The sequence below is a fragment of the Sebastes umbrosus genome, chromosome 16, assembly GCF_015220745.1.
Source record: "Sebastes umbrosus isolate fSebUmb1 chromosome 16, fSebUmb1.pri, whole genome shotgun sequence".
Lineage (NCBI taxonomy): Eukaryota > Metazoa > Chordata > Actinopteri > Perciformes > Sebastidae > Sebastes > Sebastes umbrosus.
The window spans coordinates 21,899,363-21,912,428 of NC_051284.1; the positions used below are offsets into that span (position 1 = coordinate 21,899,363).

Consider the following 13,066-nt stretch of genomic DNA (forward strand, 5'->3'; position numbering starts at 1 on the left):
GGAGACATCCTGGTTGCCTGGCAACTGTTGCTGCATTTACGCAATGCCGTCAGAATGGGTATAACTAGAGGGCAACTCCAGGGTCTGAAAAGTGAAGCCAATGCTGAAGTGCCTTAAACTTGCATTCTTTCTAACAGCCAGCAGGGGGCGACTCCTCTGGTTGCAAAAAGAAGTCTGATTGTATAGAAGTCTATGAGAAGATGAGCCTACTTCTCACTTGATTTATTACCTCAGTAAACATTGTAAACACGAGTTTATGGTCTCAATCGCTAGTTTCAAGTTTTCTTCAATACAGCATGATGTTCATTTAGTAAATTATGGTCCCATTTAGAGTCAAATAGACCATAAAGCAGGGGATGCTTTATGGCGGGGCTACATTGTGATTGACAGGTCGCTACCACGACGTTGTCTACTCGTGGAGTTGTCCGTGTTTTCGTCTTAGAACTTGAACTCTTTCACAGTGTGTTTTCAGTTCATGAAAGTTAATTAATTACAAGCTTTTGGGCATCTAAAAATGTCTTTCGGTTGTACTTAGCTCCACCCTCTCGTGTCACTACTGACTGCAAAAAAAAAGCAGAAATGGAGACGGCAAAAATGTCGAAATCCATGCTCCAAAACGTCAGTCAACAAACCAGTGGGTGACGTCACCCCGACTATGTCCACTTCTTATATACAGTCTATAACAGTCTAAAATCTCCCATTATTATACCAAAAATTGTAAAAATAAATGTTATATTTTAATTAGTGAAATTAACAGTAGATGTGCTGACAGATTTCTTTAACTTTGGATAGAGCCAGGCTAGGTGTTTCCCTTTGTTTCCACTCTTTATGCTAAGCTAAGCCGACCATCTCCTGGTTCTAGCTCCATATTTAGTGTATAGACACAAGAGCAGTATTGTTCTTTCTCATTTAACTCACAAGAAAGCAAGTAAGTCTATTTACAAGAAAGCGAGTAAGTGTATTTCCCTAAATGTAAGACTATTCTTTTAATATGTTAATCAGTTTCAGTGTGTCCATGCACCTGTGTGTGTTTGTGATTGTATACATACTGTACTGTACGTGTATTAATCACAGTGTGGGATGAGAATCTGTGCACAATGTAACACTGTGGGGACTCACTTCCCTGGTGGGGACAAAAAGCTGTTTTCCACAAGGTCAACGCAATGTGACAAAAACACGTGTGCATGTGCATTCCTGCGTACATCTTAACTTGCGTCTGTTAGTGTTCTCACATGTGCACATCCGTGTGGGAGTGTAAATGTGTGTGTGTGTGTGTGTGTGAAGGCACCAACCTGCGTGACGGCAGCGGTATCCTCATGAAGGTCTTGTACGTCCTCAGCTCTCTGTGCAGCTCCATGAAATGTTTCTCCTTCCTCTTCACCACCCAGGTAAACTCACCGTGCTTCAGCTCGATCTTAAACACCGCCGGCAGAGACTGCACACGTACACACACATTGGCAGAGAGACAGATGACAAACATTAGGGTTAGAGTCATTTTATTTGCTTAAGAAATGGTTATTTTAGAAGCAAAAATTTTAATTCAAATACATAAAAAATTGCAGCGAACAATAATTATAGTGATTTATAACAACATTTTTATTTAGCTGATGCTTTTATCCAGAGCAACTCACAAAGGGGGGAAAAGAAAGATAGTAATAGGGTCTGAATCCACATTGTGTGCAGTACCTTGTTGACACTCCTTTGGTGTGACAGGTTGAAGCGGTCTTGTGCGGTGGTGAATCTCTCAACCTCCAGTATTTTGGCAGTAATGGGCATGGTGGGAAGGTAGACCTTAGCAATGGCCTCCTTAAAGCCCACCGTAGCATACACCGCCGAAAACGGGATACGACAGTCCCCTAGGAGGAAGAGAGAGGCGGGTGGTTAGCGTGTTTTCTTTTCTTCTTCTGTTTGTGCATGTAGGAGTTGTTCAGGCTGCTTAGGAGCGAGTAGGATGCATCACGGGAAACTCGGCCTTTGTTCAAGATTTTTACTTTACTGTGTTAGGGTCAAATGTTTCTGTTTGTGCTCCGGTAAAGTTTTTGAGATCTAAATTATGTAAAGGAAACATCCACCCTCATACTCCTGCTCTGTTAGATGCTAGTTTGAAGGCTCACCAGCTGTAGTATTTCTTAGTGTAGTTTTTGTCAATTTTCCACACTGACATACGATGTGAGCCCGATTTCCCTTAGCTGGTCTACTACCCTTCAGTTTTTCAGCATTTCCCAGGGACCCTGAGTTCAACCCTGAGAGGACAGTCCCATACTTCATGCTTTGGGCTTATAAGGACATACAAATCTTTCTTATGAATGATGAATCTGGTTCATAATCCTGACAAGCGAAGTTTCCTGGAAATTGAATCTCTTGTGGATTTTACATAATCTTAATATCTGAACTGTTCATTACTGGAATATCTGACCTTTGTTATCATCACTGGTGGACTCAGGGTGGACGGGGGGGCGACCGCCACCCTTGGTGACCCCATGTTAAAAAGAAATGCAGCAAAAGTGCCCTCTTGGATGCCCGGATGGTAGACAAAACATGATAAAATGCCCCATAGGATGCACTTCCAATATGGTAAAGTGCTCTCTTGGGCTCCCTTAAATCAAGAAAATGTGATAATGTGCCCTCTTGGGTGCCCTTAAATGGAGAAAACATGATAAATTGCCATCTTGGGCTCCCTTAAATCAAGAAAATGTGATAATGTGCCCTCTTGGGTGCCCTTAAATGGAGAAAACATGATAAAGTGCCCGCTAGAGTGTTCTTCCAGTAGAGAAAATAGGATGCAGTGCCCTCATAGGGTGGCCTTAAAATGGAGAAAACACTATGCAGTGCCCTACATGCTAGAAAACCTTCTGTGCACTGGTGCCCTTTATATTTTTTCCGCCCCTGCCTCTCAGACAGCTTGAATCCGCCACTGGTTATCATTACAGTATATATCTTTTAAGGTGTCATCTTATTCTTGTGTGAAATGATGGTGAAATCACACAACTTGAGACCGACTGGTAATATGTAATCACACACCTAAGTAGCTCCCATCGTAGTCGTTCTCCTCTCCCTCCCCCATGTCCAGCTCTCTGGTATCCAGGCTCTCCACGAGGTCGGTCATCGTGATACCGTCGTGCGCGTCCGGGGCCGCTGTGGCGTCCGACACCTCAGAGTTCACCAGGTTGAGGCTACTAGTAGTGGGCGGAGCTTTACCCAGCATGCTCAGCAATTAGCCCCCAGAGCAGGGCGAGCCTAGAGGGGAGGAGAGATCAAAATATATTAAAAACAAATATTATATACTGTGGAATAAATGTAAACTTGAGAGTGCGTGGGTTCGTATGTCCATGTTGTAAGCTACATTTCCTGAGTGTACATTGACTCCCACACAGACTCATTTGACTTTTAACCTTCCATCATATCCTGATCATGACTTGTTACACAACACACTCATGTTCTATTATAGGAGTCCCATAAGGACCTCAAATATGCAGGCTCTTTAACAAACACAGTCACACAGACTTTACATGTAGACACAGCTGGAACAGGTTTCAAGGTCACATGTGGCCACTTCTCCAGACCCAGCAACACTAGGATGATATGATACGCAGAACCAAAAAGTTCAGACCTGAAAATCAACTAGTCAGGTGACAGAAATGAGCCGGTGAACAGATGTCTGGTATCAGAGGTGTAAAACTGGCTTGATCTGGATTTGGTGACTCCTCGTACCCTGTTGGGAAGCATCTGCATGTGTTGTGTTTCTCCACCTGTCTGGATGTTCTTACAGTGTTGATCATTATTCCTGGAGCCGTAAACTATTTAAGATAACATTCTATTCACCATTCTGTCAGTGACATTTTACAATTTTGATATTTAGAAAAATAATGTGAACAAATATAAAATATAATAAAATAATAAAATATATATTTTTCTCAATATTTGCATTTTTTTATTTTTTGTTTTTTTGAGCACTTACAAATATTTGTTTTGAGAATTATTCGTGTTATTATTATTATTAGTCTGAAGAAGGCCAGTATGATGAAGGTCAGAGGCACCAAAACATTGCCGTAAAAAGTGTGACAGCCATGCTTGAGGTGGGAAAACTGAGGAGTGGTACTGGCATTAATCTGTTCTCCCCATGAGACAGAGGTGGACGTCATTCACTTTAGTTTTTAAGTAGCAATTATGACTGAATCAAAATCTTCAGGTAAGGAAGTGAATGATTTACTGAAGTCGCGCCCTCCTCAACTTAATCCCTTCCTTCCTATGAACTGTTGATACATTTCTTTCGAAATTATAGCTGGATAAAGCATGTGTTACTCACCACTTCTGTCTGTGATGTCCTAAGACTTAAATCCAGTTAATGACAAACTACCTGTCTGACTGACTTCAGTTGTTCATTACTGACACACACAATGAATGAATCAGCCGATAGCCTCCTCCCTATCCAAATCATGTGTGTTATCATGAGTTTAATGACTTATTCTCATACTGCAGATGAACATTTGTACTACTTCTTCATAGGAGATACTGAGTAATGATGCGGCCCATTGCTGCTGCTCAATATTTGACCTTGAGGTCATTAGTCAAACAGCCCCATTGCTCTGGTTTCCGTCTGTTACACAGTACACTGGTCTTAGTATCATGCCAATATGATACCAGAGTTCAGAACAAATACAAAAAACAAAAAAAAAAACTTTTTCTTTTCTTTTTTTATACCTTAATGATCTTATTTAAAGTTATCTTCATATAATATGCCTTAAATAAATCCAAAATTCCAATCAAAATATCTAATTAAAGATTATGTGATGTGTTATTAGTGAACAAGACTGAGAGCACTTTTGGAGTTTTTGCGCAAATGACACAAAAAAAGTCAAATTGACTGATGTCTGCGCAAGACTAATTTTGGCACTAATATCCGATATGGATTTGTTTATTTCGTGCTGTATCAGTAATATTACATATCCAATAAATAACATGTAATCGTATTTATTGTCTCACCGTGGGTTCTTTGGACCTATAGGACAAGGACCCCCTTTTGGATTTAAACTGGTAACATGTTCTTTATTTCTTTTGGGGATTTTTACCACGTACATGTTCGGCATTATTAAGGGAATAAAAATTACATCATCTATCATTTTTTAAGCTAGAAAAGATGAGATTTACTCTACAAGGACCTAAGAATAATTTTAGCAGCGTATGGAAACCTTTCATTAAATAACTGCTTGAGCAGCTGTGAGATCGTAGTATGGTTAGTTTTATTAATTTGCTATAGAATTTGTTTTCAAACCGCCACACACACCTTGCCTATTGTTGTTTTAGTTTTGTTTTTTTATGTCTGTTTTTATCATTATTATTTTTGCTTTTATTACTACTATTATTATTATTGTAATATGGGGATTATCTTATTATACTTGATTTTGTTTGTCTGTTTGTTTCCTTAAAAAAAGATGAAACGTGTTTTCCTGTACTTTTGTGTACAAAATGTTGTTGTTTTTTATGTGAAAACTAATAAACAAAGTGGGAAAATAATTGCATCATCTACATTATGATACACTATTGCAGTTAGAATTATTCCAAATAAAGGCAAGGTGTTGCTGTAAACAACAGAATTACTAAATCTTTTCTAAAACGCACTCGTTGACTAAGAAAAATGACATCATGCACAGCTGTTACAGACACACCCACGGCGTTTCTGCACAGTATAACCTCACTTTCATTTTATTGGCAGCTTCACCAGAGCAGCAGTGGCCTATCTACTGTAATTATCTTGCTCATTAGCACCTTACGAGGTCCCATTTAATCCACTCCTACACCTGGATCTCCTACTCACAGGCTTCTTATACATTTTAGTAGTGAAGTCTCTGCTCTCCCCAAACCTTCAGTCATTGTGACTGCGTTACCAAATATTACTTAACATGTTTGTGGTATTTTCTCGGTGCTGTGTCTGGGACTGACTAACTGCACCCATAAGAGTGGGAGTTGGTGACGAAATAATGTTGCTGATGTTATCTGATTTGTAAAACACCGTGCTGAGACCATGCTGAGACACACATGCATACAGTCAGCCCACATGAATTAACATAGAATACCATACAACTAGCTATAGTGCTCATACATGACACGAAAACACAGTATACATAGAGTCAAAATACTGCAAAGGCAAATAAGCAAATGTCATGGGGGGTTTTTTTGACAAATATTTGCAGCACATAAACATGTTAACACACTGCAGGCTACAGCTGGTCATGTTACTAGATGTTAAACAAAGAACGACAAACAATGTTCAGATCTTTGTTTTAGTTTCACTATTACCTCACCAATACACATCGCTGATAACAAAATAAACATTTCCTTAGACGCCGAAAAACCTGCTAAACCTGTTAGGAAAAATTACAATTCTCATGTTTTTGCTACACTACTGATCCAGTTTCATTAAAGCCCCATCTGTAAAATCCTGCATTACAAAGACAGGATACAGCAAGGTGTGGAGAATAACAGCGCTGCAGCTACAATAAATCTTCCATCTTTCAAGTGCAGTCAAGTGAAAAACACCGCAAAAGAAAGACACACACACACAAAATACCACCGAGCAGTATGCTTAGTCAGCCGACTGAGACTACCCCTTACACATGAGGCCCATTAACTAACCTCCCTCTGAGATGAAGCAGAAAGAAGACACAGGAGGAGATGGGAAGAAAGGAACGGAGAGAGTGGTTGACTCAGCAGAAAGATTCTACATTACTGCTGTACATCACTGTTAATGATATTTCTGTGCTCTATCATGATGAATCCCCCTATTTCCCCTTAATTGTTTTGCTGTCTACTGTATTTCAAGGTAGTTGTAAAACAATGTAACAAAGAAAGGCTAGAAATTGTCTCGGTTGGGATGTAATGAGACAAGATAGCAGGGAGCAGATGGCCCCCCGGTTATCTCATCCCATCTCACAGTGATCCAAAAACTAACTATGTTTTCATATGAAAAGATGAGCAGAAGGTCATTGAAAATGTCAACATTTGACAGCCCTCTGATAAGAACAGACAGAAAACAGCTACTGTTAAAATAAACACTCATTTTTGGACAAGAAACACAAGGGTTTACCGGAAAAAATGGCAGAGCAGTCACACAGCCGGCAGGCAGAACAATTAGAAGTATGGTGATGAGTCAGTTTTAAGAAAAACACCAAACAAAGGCAGTGTCTTTTTTTCTACTTAGTTTAAGGTAACCAGGGAGTAGCAGCACAAAAAGGATGACGTTTTGGTGATTCATTCGATTTCTGGAGTGTTTTCTCTGATGTAGGTTGGGATGGGAACAAAACACACACACTTTCACACAAATACACACACAGAGAAAAGTCAATTGTTTCTTTACAGTCAGTGAAGGCAAAAGAAATCAGAGGTTTACGTTTAAAGGAATACTTCACCCCCAAAATGATCATTTGTATATCAATTCCTCAACCCGTGTTATCTTGAAGAAAACGTTGTTTTTCCCCACATACATTCACGGTGAATGAAGAAAAATGGAGAAAAGTCTTGATGAATTGACCCTTCGCTAAGTCCCACCTCTCGAACGCAGGCTGGCCGATCATAGCGTAGCATCAGCCAGCTCTGACCAGGGTCCGACAACTATACGGCTCTGCTCCATAGACTCAATCTTTTCAAATTTTCATCATTTTCAGGCTGTTTTTTTTGTGTTTTTCGAACAAGTCATGGTTAAACGTTGTGTCTTGGGGCAGGTGTATTAGTGATATTCGTTACCCAGAGAGGTTGGAAAGAGATATAAGTTTATAAAACGTTACGTTTCTACATAAAAACCTATGGAGCTAACATTAATAGAGTACATTAGCACATCATTTAACTACAGTAGCCTTAACTCACAACTCGTGCAGTATAACTCGTTTACGGGGAAGTGATTTAAATAGTAAGGTTTTAGCGAAGATGCACGTGTTTGGGATGTAGTGAGCATACAACTGGATAAACGAGATTGGGATTATAGTGCACGAGTTGTGTGAGAGTTTGTAAACGGTTGTTTTGATATGGTTTTGTTAAACGCCGCTCCCATTTACTTCAATTCATCAAGACTTGTCTCCGTTTTCGGAGTCTCTGTACACCGTGGAGGCATGCAAACAAAGTCTTCTTCATCAATTAAAGGTCACGAACTGAGGAATTGATATACAAATGAACATTTTGTAGGTGAAGTATTCCTCTAAGGTCTTTCCACCGACTAGATTACCGACATAAGATACCCATAATGCCCAAATTTAACATTTTTCATATAAAATGGTATCATTATTCTGAACCATTATAACCCAGATTAAGAATACACCCTGCTCAAGTAAGAAACAGGTACATTACAAAGTGCGAAAATCTTCTGTTTGGAGATAAATACACTCGTGACAAATCAACAACACATGAGCACGCACACCAGCAGAAAACAGCTTGACAGTATTCATTCCCACTCTACTGAACAAGATCCAACACGCTCACACAGTCAGCCCCCAGCAGCCACCAGTTGCCTTCAGTCACTGCATGTCTGTGTGCTTCCCGTTGCCCCTGCATTCATTCATCCAATCATTTTCTCATTCTGTTTTTTCCTGAATAAGGTTGCTTATGTAAGATTTAAGTAATGATTCTGATTATTTTTCAAGACTTTATTATAATTAATGGCATTAATTGCTTATTCTAACTCATGGTCAGCATCAATCATTTGGAAAAAAAACAATCTGCAAGAAAAAAAAAGAAACTCTTTAAAACTATTTATAAAAGCAGTGTTTCCACATTCCTAAGCAGAGTATGTTTGTCCACAGCATTTGCACTAAGGAGCTCACTTTGCTTGGTTACGTTTTGTACAGAAGGACAACAGTGTAGGAAAGGGTATTTCACACAGCCAAGAATGGTGTGACATCTAAATTCTCCCATCTACTAAGTATAGCGAGTATAGAGCCCATATACTCGGAAGACAATTCAAAAATGTCAATGTAACCTGACCCGGACTGCTTGCAAGTGACACACTGTTATCACGTCACCTCACCTGTTGTTTCTTAGGCTAGGAGGCTCATTTACCAAGCTTGTTGTCAGAGGTCTGAGCCCAGGTTGAAATAGTGAAATGGCATCTTTAAAACATGCACAAGGCCAAGATCTTCTATCACGATATAGGTCATTTCATATCTCTATAACGATATACATCACGATAAAGCATGTTCTCTGGTTATTCAATAAATAGTGTATATGAAATGACCACATGGTAAAACCTATCTTTGTGTGCTCCTGTGTGAAATACTTGACAAATGAAAAGTACGCAGTATTTTCTCATTTAAGAACTTGAGTGCAAAATGAACATAACAGTTTTAAGTGAAATTATCACGATAGAAAAATATATACGATAGACATTTTTATATCGTTTTGACGATATATATTGTCATATTGCCCAGCCCTACACTTAAAGATGAGTTGACTGAGAAATATTTGTTCATTGTATTGGAGAAAAGCTGGAGACAAGTGGGCATCATTTTCAATGAGACGGCTGGTCATTGTGAGGAGCAGTAAAACGCCACTACAACAACAACAAACATGGGAAAGAACCACAAAATGGAACCATCTGAAAATGTCATATAAAGCTACCAGCAGAATGATTGTAAAATGAATTGGACAACAAGACTGAGCAGTGGATCATCAGCCTTTTAAAATATATGAATATGAATATAATTGTGGTCTCTGTAAACATGCAAGATGTATCAATGTCGTTAAATTTAACAAGGCCCATTCGTTGTTTTGCAATCTTAGATTCCAGAAGAAGTATTTTTTCACAGTGCAGAGTTATCTCCCTGCTCTAAGAATACCCACAGCCTTGGCCCACTCAGAGGTAAACTGCAGAGGGACCTGGTATGCTGCATGTGGTTTAAATGTCTGCATGTGTAGACCTAGATGTCAAACCTAATGCACACACATATACATGCACAAAAAGCCCCAGTGGTCACGGTATCTGTGTCTACAGTATGCAGTCTGATGGGAAAGCAGAGAGAAGACAAGAATGCAACGGGAGTTTTGCAGGAGTTATCTCTCTCCTCCACTCCAATGGAACGCTGCCTACTTCCTGCTTCCTGTCCTGTTGTCATAGTGATAGTAGCAACAGCCAACTGAGCTGCTCGTATATAAATATCAACAGAAGCAGCTAAGAGCGTCCGCCTCTCCCTTTATGTGCTAGCATCCCTCGTAAATGTCAATTAGTTGGAATCAAGTCGCAGATGAAGAAATGAACGAATGTTGAGTGGGAGAGAGAGAGAGAGAAAGAGAGAGAGAAAAATGAGGCATCATAAAAGCAAAGTGGGAACTCGTCAATCGTTTCTACATGTGACACATGGGAAATTTAGTCTCTCACCCTGCATCACAGAGCCATTAAGGACATATTGCTACGATTCTCATACAGGAACCTTCATTAATTTTAAATAAGACCAAATCCATTACTGGGGGTGTGATAATTCACTCAAATTTAGAGCAAAGCTTTTAGGATAAAGGTGTGCTGGAGAACTTTGGTACCACTGTCTAATAAGGCAGCCCTTATGAAGGTTTATAAGATTTAATTAATGGCTTTATTGACATAATTAATTGATCATTCCCTAATCGTTAATGGGAATTAATTTTGGGGTCGCCAGATTGTGATTGATGTTTATTCTCCCCCAGCAGGACACTTGTTTTGTTTTTAGCTCTTTAGTCCAAGAAATACAGTAGACTGCTCCAATGGGCTGTTTGACCTCTGACGGATGACTGTTGGTAACCAATTAGCTTAGCTTAGCACAAAACAAACTCTACAAATACTGGAAATATGCTCATCTGCTTTGTTGCTGAGTGTTAAATGAGAAGATTAGTATAAAGTTTAGCATAAAGACTGGAAACGGGGAAACCGATAGCGAAATCCACCCAGCAGCACCTCTAAAGCTCACTAATTAACATATTATACATTTTTAAACAAACAAGAAAGAGCCATGCTAGCTTTTCCCCAATGTCTCCAGTCTTTGTGCCAAGCTAAGCTTACTGACTGCTGGCTGTAGCTTCATATTTAACAGACTAACTTTTTTTCTTTAAGATTATTTGGGGTTTTTTTTGCCTTTATTCAACAGTGCAGCTGAACACAGGAAAGTGGAGAGCGGTATCAATCTTCTCATGGTTTCCGCCAGAAAATGAATAAGGATACTTCCCAAAATGTCTAATTATTCCTTTAATATTCACAACTTCATATATGAATATGTTTTAAAGAAGAAAAAAATAATGATTACTAAAACTAACTTTTGCTTTTGGCCTATTAGTGAGAAACCTGTGACCTTTATTAGCAATGACTTTTATAAACTGCAGACTTGAAGGTTTATTAGAAAGACTTGACTAATGATGACGAACCAACGTGGCCACCCAAAAGATGTTCTAATTAATAACTTACAGTATAACATCTATAGAGCATTAGTTTGTGATTAATCATTAACTTAAAATAAATGTGGGCTTGGTGGTGCGAAAAGTTTAATAATTACCGTAGGTTAAAGAAGGTTAATCCAGAATCAATACTGCATTCAACAGACACTCGATTCATTCATCTCTCACACCCATTTACTCCCATTCATGTCACTCTGACGGCAGGCAGGGCGAGGTGAGTTTGTTTGTGTTCAGCAATGTTCATTTACAGTTCCTATTTTTTATTCCATCTTCTCCTGAGATTCATCGTAACATAAAACATTTCCGTCTGAGGTTTTGAAATAAAAGAAGATACCCTAGTTTCTGTTTCTGTAGTAGAGTCTTGTAAGTATCACTGTTGCTGCAGCAGTGCAAGGACCCGAGAGGGATACATGGGAACAAAGATGAGGTCACCCTGGCCGTATCTACTGGCAGAAAAATGAAATATGCATCCCTCGTCAGTCGCTTAACTGTTGTTGTCCAAAATTAACTTTAGTCAGGAAGTTGTGTCTTGCAACATAAAGTCTGATTAACTGCCAAACTTTCTGTGATGCGTGTGGGAAGACACTACTATTGGTCCACATGTAACATGATCATACATATTGTAGTCGTGTCTTTTCTGAAGCTGTGTTCCTTACCACTACTCTTGTACTCTCACACAAAGCAGGCAGCACGATGGTGTCAGTAATCGGATCTAGTCTGAAAGGTGGGAACTCGCCATGATGCGGCTACCGCTGGGAGTTGAGTTGCGCTCACTGCACGAGACCTCAACCGAATCCTCAATGCTTTGAACAGGGAAACAGTTGGATTGTCCTCATCCAGAGCTGGGTGGAGAATGTTTTGTATTTCCAATACGCTAAAACAAAAAGATTTTCCTCTGCTGCTTTGGGGCATCCTGGTGATAGAGGAGTCTTAAGGTGGACAGCACATACAGATTGTTTTCACATTCCACTCTCACTCTTTGCATGTCATCTCCTTTTTCTCCCTCTGTTAAGGTTATGATCAAGATTTTTTAGGATATAATAGTATAAATGGCAGAAAATCAAGCCTTTTACACTTTAAGAAACAGTTATTGGTGACATAGCTGGCATTGGTGTTTGCACCTTGTAAATGTGTGGTTCATTTTGTCATTCCCTTCCTTGGCCAAACAAAGACAATGTGAATATTTCCAGTGCAGCTACCATAAATTTGTTTTGGCAACACCAATAGTAAATCATTTCAGACAGTTTAAAAGAGGGCATATTATGCTCTTTCACTTCCCTTTAGTGTGTAGTATAGTCTTTTGTGCATGTAAAAGGTCTGCAAAGTTACAAAACCCACGCCAAAGGGAGTAACTCTCCCCCACAGAAACACTGCTCCTGAACTTCCTGAAACGTCTTGCTCTGAGTCCTGCTTTTTCTTTTGTAACGTGGTGATGTCACCATGTACACATTTGCATAATACCTGGCACGCCTTCAAACAACGCTAGTTAGAGCGGAGCTGGAGCAGAGTCTAAAGAGTTTGGTTTGGTTGACCAATCACAACAGAGTGGGCCAGCTGACCAATCAGAGCAGACTGGGCTTTTCAGGAGGGGGAGCAGGAGCTCAAACAGAGCGTTTACGAGGGAGGGTGACAAGAGGTGTTGCCGCACAGCCGGTATGAGAAA

At 39.7% G+C, this 13,066-nt stretch overlaps 1 protein-coding gene across 2 annotated transcripts in view; it reads right to left on the reverse strand.

Annotated features, from left to right (window-relative positions):
* The window catches only part of pld1a (phospholipase D1a), a 42,784-nt gene that overhangs the window by 23,636 nt on the left and 6,082 nt on the right, over positions 1-13,066 (reverse strand). For both annotated transcript variants that reach the window (XM_037746437.1, XM_037746436.1), the window contains exons 2-4: positions 3,022-3,237; positions 1,687-1,856; positions 1,293-1,435 (exon numbers count right to left, since the gene is read on the reverse strand). In XM_037746437.1, the coding sequence (XP_037602365.1) occupies positions 1,293-1,435; positions 1,687-1,856; positions 3,022-3,205 (497 nt within the window). In that variant the 5' untranslated portion in view covers positions 3,206-3,237. The remainder of the gene's footprint in view (positions 1-1,292; positions 1,436-1,686; positions 1,857-3,021; positions 3,238-13,066) is intronic.